Source organism: Gopherus flavomarginatus, chromosome 5 (assembly GCF_025201925.1).
Source record: "Gopherus flavomarginatus isolate rGopFla2 chromosome 5, rGopFla2.mat.asm, whole genome shotgun sequence".
NCBI classification, from domain to species: Eukaryota; Metazoa; Chordata; order Testudines; family Testudinidae; genus Gopherus; species Gopherus flavomarginatus.
Window position 1 is genome coordinate 12,464,377 of NC_066621.1, and position 15,708 is coordinate 12,480,084.

Genomic DNA, 15,708 nt, shown 5'->3' on the forward strand with positions numbered 1-15,708 from the left:
TGATTAAAAATGAAACATAGAATGAGTGTTCAGTGTGTAGTTAGGAGGATCCAATCCACCTCCCAGTAAAATTGGGTTTTGCTGGAGTTGGGAAGCAGAAGCAATTGATAATACATTGCCTTTGGCTTGTGGGGGAAGAGAGGAGTGGGGGGTACTCTTGAGGTTTGTGTCTCCAGAGATAAAATGCATAGCCCACAGCAAGCCAGGGAGAACAATGATGCTTCAGTATATTTCCTGAATAATAACACCCCCCCTTGTGTGGCTGCACTGAAAATATCCTGGGCAGAAAATATTGGTGAAGTTATTTTTCCCTGCACTTAATCTTCTGTCTTGCGGGCAGATTGAGGAGTGCAAAGAGAATTGTCTGTGATCAGATATACTGGGCTGCATGCTGGACTCCAAATGCGGGATGTTTGGCTGCCCTGCCTGGTAAACAGCCATCCAATTTAGATCCAGGTTCATGTCCAAATGCCCAGGGTTCAGGAGTGTTCAGACTTGATGTTATATAAAGGTAAGTGGCCCCCTAGTAACTGGAGCATCTTTGTCTCCATGTTTGCTCCTCCCAGGACTGCCCACAACTGTTTCCCACCGAAGAGATTCTGATCCCAGTAGGGGAGGTGAAGCCCATCACACTGAAAGCCAGAAACCTGCCCCAGCCGCAGTCTGGCCAGCGTGGGTATGAATGTGTCCTGAACATTCAAGGAGTTATTCATCGTGTGCCAGCTCTGCGCTTCAACAGCTCCAGCGTCCAGTGTCAGAACAGTTCGGTAAGGAGCCCGTGCTCTGGGGATTGACATGGGAGAAGGGAAGGGATTGTTGGAGTGATGGGAGAGGGGTAGGATGAAGGGGGCCCAACAGCCAATGGCCATGCTGCAAGTGAGTCCTGGAATGCAGAAGCTTTAGAGCTGAATGGATGAGGTTATCAGGGAGCTGCAGAGCCTACTCCTGGGGTGAGTTTGCACCATTGACTAATGCTTCCACATGCTGTGAGCTAAGTAAGTATCATTATCTTTACTTCCAGATGGAGGAACTAAGTGAGGTTACATAACTTGCCCAAGGCCACAGAGGAAGTCAGTGTTAGACCTGGGCCTAGAATCAGGAGTTGTTCCTGGCGCCCATCACTGTGTTCTAACCACTAGTCAATGCTTCCACTTTCCGATATTAGAGATGCCTCTTTATTTTATTTAAACCAGCCATCCCACCTCTAACACAGCAGTCACCCTAATGTTGACATCAATGAGTAGACACTGTGAATAAGGCAAATTTAACTAGAAGAGAAAAAAAATGAAAGGGAAATGGAAGGAGGGAGGCAGAAGGAATAAAAAAAATAGAGGTTAAACTAATCCTGAATTTCAGATGGGAATCTGGTGTAGGCATGTGAAGTGTTTAATTATAATACTGGCTGGGTGAAGGTCCTTTATCTGCTAGCTCCTGTCAGTGACTGTAAGGGAGTCAGTGAAGGCGGGGACGGGTTCAGGTGGGGGGAAGAATAGAACCAAGGTGTTAAGGCAAGCTAATTCACACAGGAGAGAGAGAGAGAATTATTGGCCTCTCATCAGAGAGTTGTCAAATTCCAGGTCACTGCAGCTTAATGGAATATATAATGCTAGGAAACAGGAGAATAGGACTCAGCTGGGGGAGCAGATGTGGCACCGCAGAGTGATACAAATTCTCTGAATGAAACCACTAACAACATGCATACAGTGGGCGACTGCAGCTTGGTCTGCATTGTGGCAGCGTAGCATAGCCCATGAAAGTAAAACCCAAGAGGTTCTACATCAACTTCTCAAGCTGTAGGAGTGCCATTGGAACATTAACAGAGAGTATCATCGTAGTTCTTAGAGGGAAGGCTCTTGCTTTTTGCAGTCATTCTTGCGCGTGGTAGGGAACAAAACACAGGTTCTGCTGCATTCACGGCACAATGCAGATCTCAGCTCTTCACAAAGGCCATTCTCCAAACTGCAGAGGAAGTGCCACTGTGTTTGTTTGCAGAAGACACTAGTCTACAACTGGAAAAAGGGCTGGGTGAAGGAGTTTGGGTTTCTGATCTATAGTCATTTATCAGTGAGGGTTTTAGGAAGCTACATGGACAGATAGCTAGAGCTAGATGGTGGAACCAGGAAATTCAGGATCTACTTTAACAATCCATGCAGTTACTCCTAGCTTATTAATCAGGTTCTGAATTGTGTTAAATTTCCCTGGATATTTATGCCTCACTCGCTCTCTGTAGGCCCCATAGCAGAGTAAGTAATAAATGTAATAATACTAAATAACCCTTTTCCTATCCAAAGTGATTGATAAACATTACCTAACAAATATTCAGAGCAGCCCTGCTTTAGGGAAATCCTCTTATCCTTTTATACGAATGGAAAACTGGAGGCGGACAGTTTAAGGGCTAGTCTGCACACAGAGTTGTACTGATACAAGTAAAGGTGTGGTTTTACACTGGGTTAGTTAAACCAGCGCGACTCTACATGGGTGAGGCCACTTTGATATCTGTTTAATCCAGGCTTGTATGGTTCAGTTCACGCTGGTAAATGTATATGGGCATGCTCAACCAGTATAAGTAGATCTACATTAAACCAGTGAACTTCTGTGTGTAGACAAGCCCTAAGTGACTTGCCCAAGACCACACAGGGAGCTAGTGTCAGAGTTGGGATTAGAACGCTGGACCTCATGAGTCCTACTCCTGTGCTTTTCCATTCAGGTCACATCCTGCTCAACAGCATGAAGGCTGATGTGGAACAGATGTGGATAAATAATCTGTGAGGAAGGGAACACTGAACAGTCAAGCATCTTGCTTGTTTTTTACAGTCCCACTGATATTCTCCTTGTAGGAAAACTGGAGTCATTGGTTGATCTGCAAAGACTGCCAGCATAGGGCCCAATATGTGCTAATTATGATTAAGGGCACTTGTGAAGTGTCTACTAGGAGAATGGTTTGAGACCTCCAAACTCATCTGTATGGCCCCTGGGCATCCGTCAGAGGGTCAGGAATTCCAGGCAGTGCTACCCTGGTCTGGATTTGAATTGGTGATTTAGAAAATTCCTCATCTCCACCCTGAATAGGGCACACTGACTGCAATATAGCCTTAGTAAGTTGTCAGATCTTTGCAGCACATTTGTACATCCCTGATTACATTGAGGGAGTGTGGTGCCACTGTGTAGGGCCTCAGTCTAGTCTCATTAAATAGTGGGGCTGTTTTTATGAGACCAGTCAGTGTATCTAGGATAATTAATCTATTACCTCTTGCAGAGTCCATCAGCTGATTTTAATTATCTTTCTCTGGCAAGGAGAAATGAGTCTCACTATGTGGACCCAAAGCAGGATCCTAGAAATGAGAGTTAGAATTGTTGGTCACTTAAACATCATCATGTGTTTTTTAAGCAAAAATGTATTTGTTATAGCGATATATATGTGTCATTTCCTTCCTGATGTCTCTTCCTGACACATCCTCCCGAGCACGTCCCCTAAACATGTTTCTCATATTGTTCCTTAGTATCTCTATGACGGGATGGACAGAAGCAACTTAGCAGTGGATTTTGCTGTGGTTTGGAATGGAAACTTCATTATTGACAACCCAGAGGATTTGAAAGGTAAAGAGTGCTCTGTTTACTGCTGCAGTGTCTTATCCTTGAGTTATGTGGCGGAGGGGACCTGGTGAGGTCTTGGGGGAGTGTGTGGTCAAGCTCATTTCTAGAAAAAGAAATTTGTATTCACAGGAAGACTGGGTTAGAACCCTGCTAGTCACAGCCAAGTTACACCAGCATTGTACCAGCATCATTATGATCCCAGTGTGGACTCTGCCCAGATTTCTAGCCCACAGTTAGCTGTAGCCCAGACTCTCAGCATTACAGAATTGGCCCTTAGTGAAAGCAGCCTGTACGCTGCGAAAAGGAAGTCTTTACTAAACACATTGACCTGCAGCCAGCTCAGAGACATCTCTCTCACATATTGCTGCCTCAGACCCCTCTGTCACAGGTCAGTACAATGTGACCTGTGCTTCTCATATCACGTTACTTTGAGCCATCCACAAGGGTGAGGCGAGGTTTTCATGTTGGGCACTGAAATCTGGGAATCCCAATGGGGCACACTTGTACAATAATGCTGCATAGTTTGACAAGGGGAATGAAGCATTAACTTAACAGGCATGGGAATGCAGGGAGAGAGAATAATTTGCAGTAAGCCTAAATAACAAGTGACTAGAAATCTGCAACAGCAAAAACATCACCTTTGGACAGACCGCAAAACCCTCTGTCTCTCCACACAACATGGGCCGCAGCAATCCAAGCTTCTCTTCATGCACTGACTTACTAAAGCACATCAACCCTAACTTAGCAGGATCACCTCTGAAAATAAGAGGGTAGTCCAATCTCTATGGGCCTCCCTACAGCTCTATATTTTATATAGCATCCTTCACCCTGTAGAATCCCCAAGTGTTTTACAAATTGTACATGGGAATACCACTTGCCCACCACTCAAACGCAATTACCTGTGATAATTTTAGGGAAGTAGATTTAACCAGGATATTAGATCTAAAACCTCTGATCATGTGAAAATTCAGTGTGCACTTTGTATGTGCCTCTTATTATATCTTCAGTAATAAAAATAGTCCATATAGATACTGCATTTCATCATGTGGACTTTGCTTCTGGATGCCACAACGCTCATTTTATAAAAGACCTGTTAAAAGATCTGACCTGTAGAAAATCTACATTTGCCCTGCTCTGAAGCAAGCCTGTGCAGCCAAGCCCTGATAAAGAAAGAAACCTGTTATACTTCCAGCTATAGGAGGCCTGCCGCTGGAAAATAGAGCAGGTACCAGAATAAATGGCTTGTGACAAAATCTAGTGTATTGCAGAGCAAAATAGACTGAAAGCAGCAGATGAGCTCCCTGAAAAGAATACCTGTTAATAGTCCCATTTTGCTGAAGCAGGGACATCAATTTAACAGGTTCCTGTTTATCCACGTAGGAGTTATATTTTGCTTTTGAATGCTTTGAAAGTTTCTGAGGAACCTGATACATTGGAGCCCTGTTGGAGACCCAGCCAAGCTCCCTGGAAATGGAGACATTGTTTCAATGAGCTCTTTCTTGGTTTAGGTCAATGGAGTAAACTAAACAAAGAGGTTTTCAACGCTGCCTTCCAAAGCAAGCATGCGAGCAATAATGTCTGAGAACATCTGGAAAAAGGATAAGTGGGAATGAGAAGGCTTCAAAGGTCCATTGCCAACAAAACCGTGCATGGCTCTGAGGAGCCTGGTTAACGTTCTCTGTAGTTCTCCAACTAAGCTGCCCAGCTTTGCAACAGTGCTGCTTATGTCCCAGCTAGCACTAGTCACCTGGGCATCTGCAGTGGTCAGGGCAGTCAGAAACAGCTGAATTATAGAGCAAGAGGCAGGGAGTGATAAGCTTGTTGAAAAACAAATGTGAAAGCTGATACCCCACGAGCTGTGCAGAATATTTACAGCCGTTTAGGTACAAGGCAGATATATCAGTAACCTTTCAGTTCATTACCCCCACAGGCCCTATTCCCCTTCTTTCCCCCGCGCACACGTCCTTGACAAGCATCTCCACCGCTGCCCGATGAGGTGGTCTCTTCTCTTCATCAGTCAGGGGAATTGTGGGCTGTCTTTATCTCTACTGATACTGTAAGCAGATGTCGCTCTTTTGGTCCTGAAGATTTAGTCTCCAGCTCAGTGCTCAGTCCACGCCTTTCCCTTCTCCACAGTTCACCTGTACAAATGCGCCGCCCAGCGGGAGAGCTGCGGCCTGTGCCTGAAAGCAGATCAGAAGTTCGAATGCGGCTGGTGCAGCGGAGAGGCCAAGTGCACACTCCGGCAGCACTGCAGTTCCCCCATTCACCCTTGGCTCGACTGGTCCAGCAGGAACGTCAAGTGCTCCAATCCCCGCATCACCGAGGTAAGAGAATCCAGCCACAGCGAGACCGCCTGCCTGTCATCCCTGGCCCATTCTGTTTAACCTCATCATGCTTGAAATGCCAGATTGATTTGTGTCTGCTCCTGGCTGCCTCATTTCTGGCCCAGATACAAGATATCTTCCATTCTGCACTGAAGAAGAATGAGTAAAACACTTCAGTGCTTCCCGCAGAATTAATGTGTTGCCTCCTTACCGTGTGACCAGGAGTTACACCCTCGCTGCCGACCACTCCCTCTCTGTCATTTTGTCTGGATGTGCCCTCAGCATTGGGGTGCCCGCTATGCCCTGCTCCTTGGATACTAATTAAACCAGGGAGGTAATTAGTCTATAATTGACTTTTCTGGATTACAGACGCGTGAGGGAGTTAGGACTCTACATGAGGTGTCTCCTGGAGGAATTATTCACTGTAAAATAGCTGTTGAGGTGATGCTTGTACTGGGGGCCAGATCAGAGTGTTGGATCCAGGAAGCCTTTGATTTCTTGCTTAGCTGGTTTCTAATACAAATGTAGAGTCTTATTTTCCATTGCCCTGCACTATGTGTTGCCATCTGCACCTGTGCAAAATGAATGTAAAGTGGGCATAAAATGTTACCAAATCAGAATGGCTGCACAAGGGACAATCACGCCTTCTCAGCGCACAGACTTGCACCAATTTAATGAAGGCCTTGTCTACCCACAAGCTGCACCATTTTCACCTGAATCAGTTTTAAATAGATTTAGTTAAACCCTGCAAATTCATTTTTACGGTTTGAGTGGCTTATTTTCCATTTAGCAGAGAGCTGTTCTTAGTGGCCTTATGCTAAACCAATATAAATCTGGTTTACATCAAAATAAGTTTGTTCACGCAAGGGGATTGTACTACTTGAAATAAATCATTGTCCTAGAATCACAGAGTTTAAGGCTAGAGGGGACCATTAGAACATCTAGGTGTACAAGTTCTATGTGCCGATCAGACCACAGGCCCTCAGTATTTAAATTTTGATACAGATAGTCATAGAACAATGCCATGTATTTGTGTGTTTCAGAGGTTAGAATGGAAATCATATTGCCTCTCTATAAATCCATGGTATGCCCACATCTTGAATACTGCATGCAGATGTGGTCACCCCATCTCAAAAAATATATATATTGGAACTGGAAAGCGTTCTGAAAAGGGCAGCAAAAATGATTGGAGTATGGAATGGCTTCCATATAAGGAGAGATTAAAAAGACTGGGACTGTTCAGCTTGGAAAAGAGACGACCAAGGGGTGATATGATAGAGGTCTATAAAATCATGAGTGGTGTGGAGAAAGTAAATTAGGAAGTGTTATTTACTCCTCATTACACAAGACTAGAGGTCAACAAATGAAATTACTAGGCAGCAGGTTTAAAACAAATATAAGGAAGTATTCCTTCACACAACACACAGTCAACCTGTGGAACTCTTTGCCAGAGGATGTTTTGAAGGCCAAGACTATAACAGGGTTCAAAAAAGAACTAGATAGTCCATCAATGGCTATTAGCGAGGATGGGCAGGGATGGTGTCCCTAGCCTCTGTTTGCCAAAAGCTGGGAATGAGCAACAGGGAGGTGGATCACTTGAGGATTACCTGTTCTGTTCATTCCCTCTGGGGCACCTGGCATTGGCCACTGTTGGAAGACAGGATACTGGACTAGATGGACCTTTGGCCTGACCCAGTATGGCCGTTATGTTCTCATTAAGTGGATGGCTAAGCGTATCTGTTTAGTCTGCAGAGCTGGGTTCAACTTACTAACAAATTAAAATGTGAGATACTCTTTCACACACTCATAGAAGTTAGAAGGGGAAAGACTTTACTGCGCTGGCCATTACTGCCATCAGTTCAAACCCTTGGTGTAGACAAGGCAAGCTGCTACAAGCAGCCAGGGCCGCCCAGAGGATTCAGGGGGCCTGGGGCCTTCAGCGACGGGGAGCCCCCACTGCTGAATTGCCGCCAAAGACCTGGCATTTTGGCAGCGGGTCCCGTGGCAGAAGGACCCCCTGTTCCAGGGGCCCTGAAAAACTCTCATGGGGGCCCCCATGGGGTCTGGGGCAAATTGCTCTACTTGCCCCCCCCCCGGCAGCCCTGCAAGCAGCCATTTGTAATGGTGCAACTTAGCCTCGTTTTAACTAGGAATAACCTGCCCTAGGACAAGTACCAGTTGCCTGTCTACACTGAGGGTTTGCATGGGTGCAGGTACATCAGTGGCTGGCTGAAATCAGGGTGTGTTCTCTTGAGTCTATTCTGCAGTGCTTTCTCTGATCCCAGGGTTTTAGGGGTATATCTACACAGCAAAAGCTTTTCACAAGCTAGCCTACCCAAACTAGCTTGAATCCAGCCAGTGTGAGTAACAATAGCAGTGCAGACACCACAGCACGGCCTTCAGCATGATAGTACAAGCCCAGCAGAGACCCTGGTTATGGACTCCACTCATAGCCTGCCTTAAAGCTTGCACTGTCTTCACTGCTATTGTTAGTTTGAATCCAGCTCCTGCAGCTGTCTCGTGTAGACTTGAGGTGTCTCATGTAAGCTGGTGCTTTCACTACTGCCCTTTGTAGGACACACTACAGACTAACACCTGTGATGGTTCGGAAGCTGTTCCTCAGATTCACTTTCCTCATTTCATCTCTTCCCCTTTAAATCATTCCTCTCCCTCCTTGTGCTTTCAGTGGTGGTAGTGGGTTCATGCTTCAATTTGTTACTTTTTGACAAGAAAGGCCACTTATTATTATAAGGTGTCAGGTTCTGATTAATTTCACTCCATCATCAAATTGTGAGAAAGAAACAGACACAAGGGCTTTTCTAAAAACACAATAATATTTACCATTTACATGATGCTGTTTCTCTACTGAACACTTCGCAGACTTTAGCTAATGGTCACAACCCCTGGTGAGCCGGGTAAATACCATTATCCTCCTTTGTCTGAGAGGGAGGGGAGAAAACAAGCATTAAGCACTAGGGTAGATTTGTGGGGTTGCACCAGGGCTGAATGTGGCCTAAAGAGTTTGACTGGTCCTAGGCCACAGAGGGAGTTGGTAAGGAAATCCTACCTACCAGTCCTGTGCTCAGGTCTCTGTGTGTAAGTCTACACTGCAGCTGGAAGGGAGTCTCCCAGCCTAGGTAGACTGACTTGTGGTAGCAGGGTTTGAGCTAGTGCACTAAAAATAGCTGCATGTATGTTGCGTCTCTGGCAGAGATTCTGGTTCGCCACCCCAGTTCAGTAACCCCGCCTCCCCAACTCTCCCCACCCTGTCTGTCTTATGAAAACATGGGTGATTTTCATACTTGGGCCCTATCATGTCATGCTTTGTTGTTGGAGCCTGGTATGTGGCCCTCTCCAGATGCCTTCCAGCCAAATGAAATCACAACTTTTAGCTGAAAAAATCTTGCATCCTCATCTCTTGTGCAGTTTCACCACTGCTGGTTTTTAGAGACTAAAATGTACTAGGTCTGCAGGGCTATAGAAAAGCAAGGATAGTGGCAGTGCTGATTGTACAAAGAGATCAGCAGGTTAAGAAATCAAGCAGCCGAGTTTGGTGGAATGAGTTCAGGGATTGCTGCCTCTCCTAAATCAAACGTCAGTTTGGGATTATTTTACAGGCTGTAGCTTGGTTTTGACAGACCCACCCCAGGAGAGTGTGTTCTAGGCCTTCCCCAACAGGGGACGGTCCAAGAGTCTCTTGATTTGTATAAAAGCCAGGTTAGGAGCTCATCAGTCGCTCTTTTTTTCCCCAGCACCCTCGCTGTAATAAGATTTGCCTTGGAACCATTGATGGCTGTCCCTGACAGCAGCCACCAGGGTGCATCTGAGCTCATAGTAGCTCAACCTAGAGAAAAGGAAGCCCTTGGCAAATTGAAATGCGACATGACTCCTGACCCATTGTGACAGGTTTTTGTTGGTTTCCTATTTAATGCTTTCTCCAGCTCTATGTAAGCTCACTAACTCCCTGCAGGTTAAGATCATGAGAAACATTAACCTCAACAGAAAAGGAGGATTCAGGCAATGTTACATTTTCCAGCAGGGTGAAAGAGAGAAGAGGCTATATTCTTCTCTTTGCAAATCTGAAGTAACACATTTGACTTCAGTGGAGCTGCTCAGGGTTTAGGCTGGTGTAACAGAGCAGAATATGGCCTTGTCAAGTGAAATATATGAGATTCTAGTATGGGCAAGTGAAAGTCTCTCATCTAGCAATATTCTCCTTAGCTAACATTTGAATGTCTGAACATGAATTTCTTTCCAGCTCACCCTTCTGCTGGAGCTCAGCCACCTCAATAGGTGCATATATGGACATGCACATGTGTGTACACTTAATGTCTGCGTTTGTTTCTTACAGTTATCACCATAGAGTTAGATACTTGTGTCCACAGGCAGGAATCCAAAACGGTTATCTCCTGAGTGCCCCAGATATTGTGAGGGAATAGCTTGTGCTATAACCTTACCCAGTCTACAAGGATGGGCTGATTTCACCGGCGACTGAATAATGTATTATTTTTCCACCATGCCTTTTCAGCATCACTGATCTCAAAGCACGGTACAGAATATGGAACGTGCACCAATGCACCTCTGGGGCAACCATCTGGTGTACAAACACATTGGTGGAGGGAGTGGGGAAATTGGCAAAGGACAAAGCCCTGGCTTTATTACAGGTGCCTTGATAGAATGAACTTTAGTTTGTAAGGGCTTACTCCAAAGATTCACCTCACATAGCAACATGGTACTCTGCTTACCTACCCCCAATGGGCGAAGGCCTGTACTAGTCGTCTAGGACTGGTTGAACCAGAGCTGGATCACCCGAGGAAGGGGTTCCATGCTTGATCTTAGGTGAGATGTCCTTGTGGGACTACTCAGACATCCCCAAGCTCATTTGACTTGTTTTCTAATAACCAGGAGGCACTGCCAGCCTGGAAGTTTTTCTAACCTGCAGCAGCCTTGGCTCGGGAGGCATGGCTGCAGAATTTCCACAGGCCAGTGTCTGTTAATTCCCTGCATGCCTTTTTTTAATTTAAATTAACAAAAACCTTTCAAGGCACCAACAACAATTATTCCCTGTGCGAAATTCACTCTGGACACAAACACTCTGGAGCCCTGTGGCTCTTAACTCCCACTGAACCATGGTTTAAGGCCCTTGTGTTTACTTAGGTCCAGATTCAGCAAAACCCTTAAGCATATGCTTAAATTTAGACTTAAGGTGAAATTAAGTGGTGCAGAGGCCTTGTGCGCTGCTTCTTTGCCCAGGGGTGAATGTCATCTTGGTTATGTAGCCATTGAATTGAGAGCACCACCTGCTCGCTTCCGTCTGATGCCATCTGATGCTAACCCCTGTTCTGCCAGCCTGATGGGTTCAGAGATCTTTTATCTCAGAGGCATTTTGTTTCCTTTTTTATTTTTCAGTAATCTTTTAACAATAAATACATTTCTCCCCTCTCCCCCTTCAACAGAATGCAACTCCCTCTCTTTCCCACAAGCATTTGTACTGTTTGCACAAGGCTGGGTTACAAGGCGCCAGGAGTAAAATAGGCTCTGCCGGCAGTTTCCCTCATACTAAATGATTCAGACAGTTGTAACATTTAAGGAGTCTTATTTTCTTCTCCTTGAGTTAAGCAGGAGAAATAAAACCACAAAACAACTTGCAGCTAAGCTGCTCATGTTCTGAGCTGGAGATTCCTTCCCTGCAGTGTTCATGCTAGCTGTGGGCTGGGCACTACCATAGAATATTTTATCACTGTCCAACTTGGAAAGTAATATTGGCGGTCTCCGTCCAGAGAAAAGAAAGCATAGCTTAGCTGTGGTTATTGCAGATTGGTTGGCCTGCGTGTCTCCTTCAAAGCCGGAGGCATGAGGAGTCTCTCCAGGGAATGTTAGGGAATTGACCTAAGTGGACTTTGAGCTTGACATGAGCAGAAGATACTATTCTGCCTGTGCTGACAAATCAATGTGTTCCATTTTCAGGGGTCTGAGTTTTAGGGGAGCCTACAGGCAGACTCTTAGTGCCAGGTTCAACAAGGTTGCACCAGTGGGATAGAGTGCCGAGTTTGGCCCCCTATACTGGACTGTGTAACTGAGCTCTTGGATCATTCTCACTGAAAGACTCTTCACCATTTATCCAATTTGCCATTAGCTTCCCTCTCTCATTCTCATATCCTAGCGCAGTGCTCTTGCATCCAGGTTCCCAGTATCACAGGGGAATGTGTAAATGCCAAGGAGAAACCATATTGTCACTGAAACGAAAGGAAATGAATTATAGTTAACATACAGTCCTTCCGTTTATAGGACCTGAGTCCATGCTCTCGCCTCCATCGGCAGTGTCCCTTCTTTAACAGCATAAAACTTCCTTAATGTCTGCAGCCTCCGTGATAAAAAAATAAAAAATCAGTTTTCTTGAGAACAAGCAGCTCTCTGATCTCCTATTCATTTATTTGCAGGCCTCATTAATATAACATCACTGCAACAAACAGCTAAAGGGGGGTAGTGTCAGGCTGGATAATGGAGTTGCTCTGCTGAGATAACAATTACGTTCTGAATGTGCTATCAGCTAAGACAGAGACAAAGAGGGATCATGCCGGGATGAGGAGCTAGGAATGCTTATGTGCTGGGTCCCTGATGGGCTCATCAGCTGGGATCCAGCTAGCTTAGAACATAATAAAAAAAATAAATAAAAAAAAAAAAAAAAAAAAAAAAAGGTAAATGACACTTTGGTAATTTTTTTTGCCACTCTTTGAGTGGCTGGGACTCTATCTTTTTCGTTGTGTCTTTGATCCTGAGTGTGATGGGGCATGATAGTCACTTATACTGCAGGACTGTCTGGCTCACCTCTGACTGTAGCAAAGACATCCTTAGAATCAGCTGTAAGACACATCTCCATCCCACACACAGACCCGTCTCTTTGTAGTTCTGTGTTGTTTTACATTGAAAATGGTGAACCACCCCAACGGGGGTGACAGGAAACATTAATGATGCTAAAGAAACTGGATCCTACCTTAGGGGAGGGAACACTTTCTAATGATAGGTAAGGACAGGAGGGCTGGGAATCGGGATTCCTGGGTTCCGTTCCCTGCTCTGAGAGGGGAATGGGGTCTGATAGTTAGCATAAGGGTGACTGGGACTCATAACTTCTGGGTTCTTGTCCTGGCTTTGCCACTGATTTGTGGGGTGACCCTAGATAAGTCACTTCTGCTCTCTGTGTCAGTTTCCCTGTCTACAAAATAGGTGCAGTAATACCTATCTGTGACCCAGAGCACCCCGTATTCATACCCTACACATTATTGTAATCTTTATGCACAATATACCTTGTGAGGTATCATTTAAAAACTAATAACACATTGAGCATCAATATTGTTGTATAATGTATGTACGAAATTTGTATTAAGAGTTAAGAACATAAGCTGAAATGATGACTAATGTGTGTTTACCAGACAAGTCTGCGGACGGGGTGAACTGGGTTGTCATCAAAGTTAATTGGCAGTCAGTGGTCAATTGGCCACTCTTTGGCAACAAAGTGAGGCAGGAACAGGTTGATCTGCATTTTAGCAAACAACATGGAACTTCTTTCACCATAAAATTCCATGTCTTTGTCCTCACAGCTGGAAGGCACTTTATCAGGGGTAATCCTCAGGAAAATGCAATTCGGAGGGTGACGACTGTAGAAGCGAAGGGTAAAAGCACCCTGAGCTTTCTCTCCCCATCTCCCTTTCATCTAATATTACAAAGGAACCAGCCCTCTGACTTGAGGGAATTCCTGACCTGAGAATTTGGTCAGCCCTGTTGCTGCGATCTGTGGTAAGGATTTTACCTTGAACCAAGTCCAGCTTGTTAAGTTTTAGCTACCAGAAATGTTTTATCTTTATTTCTCTTGTAACCATTTCTGACTTTAATACCTTATGCTTGTTCTCATTTAAGCTCTCTCTCTCTCTCTCTGTGTAGTTAAATCATCTTTTTTTTTTATTATAAACTAATCCAGTGTTGTGTTTTAAACTGAACTGATTGATAACGCCATTTAAAATAGTAAACTTGAATATTGACCCCTTACAGGGGTAATGGACCCCTAATATCTGAACTGCCCAGGAGAAGGCTGGGCAGTGCAGAATGCAGTGACCGGCACTGAGGATTTGCCCTGATTCCAGCCGCCGTGTCACCACACCAGTGCAAACAGGGTAAGCGGTGATTTGCTTTGCTACAGCTTACCCTGGTTCCAAGCTGGAGTAAGCAGCACTAGTGCGAACAGTGGCTTTGCCTGTGTACAGTAGGAGTTTGCACTGGTGCAGCTACCCTAGGCTTTATAATGTCATCTCTCCTGTCACTTTGGTTATATGCCTGCCCTTTTATGAAGATAGGATCTATGCAAATGCAAAAAAATTATGCTTTCACCTAATAGTCTCTGTATGCTTTGCATGAAAGGAGCAGCATCAATGTCCCATTTTATAGATGGGGAAACTGAGACAGAGAGCAGGGAAGTGACTTGCTCAGGCCACAGAATGAGGTAGTTGCAGAGCTGGGAACAGAACCCAGGAGTGCTAACTCCCAATCCCAGTTTTAATTAATAACAGATGTTCCAGAGACAGTCAGGATTTGTCTTAGTAAGAGATAACTTAGTAAGAGATAACTAAAATACCATGGTGATGAGCACAGTATAACAATGTAGACACATGGGAAGAGGTATTAAATAGAATGAGATGGTCTTGTTACATGGGGACTGTTTCCTCCTGCATCTCAGAACAGAAAATGAGATTATTCCTAATGAGAATCTCCTGTCTCCAGTTCATGCTCCTCCAAGTGTTGGCTGTTGCTGAAATTCGAGAGACTGTGATGTCAGCAGCAGCCTCGGGTCAGACTTGCTGTGTATAATTGGGTTGTGCATCTGCATAAGTATAGGGTCTGAACATGGTATGTAAAAAAATAACCCAAAGTCCAACTGTGTCGTGCAGTGCACAGGAAGGTCCAGCTCTGCTCAGAGGAGGTCACCAAAGTTCTGCACAACTGGACCTCTAAGACATTGCTCCTTTCTGTGGTTTTGACTGAATCTCCCCAGCTGTAATTAATTGAATGCATCTGTCCTAACCCTGGGGCTGCTCTTTGGCACAGTTATTTCAAAACTGTTCAATTAGCCGCCCCTAAAATCGAGGTCGAATGGAATTCTGGTTCAGGCATTTTCCAGGTCAGGACATCATCAAAATAAAAAAAAAAATGTTGTTTTGTTTGGCAACACAGTCTGGTTTTGTCGGTTGCAGTTGGGTCAGAAAATGGCAAGCCACAGGGGTGTTTTTTGGATGTGTGATAAGTCAACACATCCCGTAGTGTATATACTGCAATAAATAGGGTTTAAATTAATTTACAGTCATAAGGAAAGTAAACTGTCAAGAATTGTGTTCTGGTTATGTGTAACTAGCAGTGTAAACATTAGCAGCCCAGGCTCTCAATGTTCAATATAATACAATACAACTTGATTTTTTTATAGTGTCTTCTTTGGGAACACAGTGCTTTGCAGAACTAAGTGGTACAAGACATGCTATGTGGTATGAGTTGCAGAAAGCAGCGGTGCAACAGACACTGTATAGTGAATAAATTAAAGCCTTCAGTCATAAAACCCAGACTGCAAAGAGAGAGAAATTGAGGCATAGGCAGTGCAGAGAAAGGTATTTTAAAATACAATGCAGCTGTATATCGTATGGTCTATATAGCAAGTTGCAGCCCAGAACATTTTCCAAATTAAATAATACAGCTTCAGAGTTAATAATAAATAGGAGCAGAGGTGAAGGGAGAGAAATTAAGCATA

At 44.6% G+C, this 15,708-nt stretch overlaps 1 protein-coding gene across 1 annotated transcript in view; it reads left to right on the forward strand.

Moving 5' to 3' along the window:
• PLXNA2 (plexin A2) overlaps window positions 1–15,708 on the forward strand; it is a 322,697-nt gene that overhangs the window by 225,050 nt on the left and 81,939 nt on the right. The window contains exons 10-12 of the mRNA XM_050957071.1: window positions 567–767; window positions 3,501–3,597; window positions 5,731–5,921. Coding sequence (XP_050813028.1) covers window positions 567–767; window positions 3,501–3,597; window positions 5,731–5,921 — 489 coding nt within the window. The remainder of the gene's footprint in view (window positions 1–566; window positions 768–3,500; window positions 3,598–5,730; window positions 5,922–15,708) is intronic.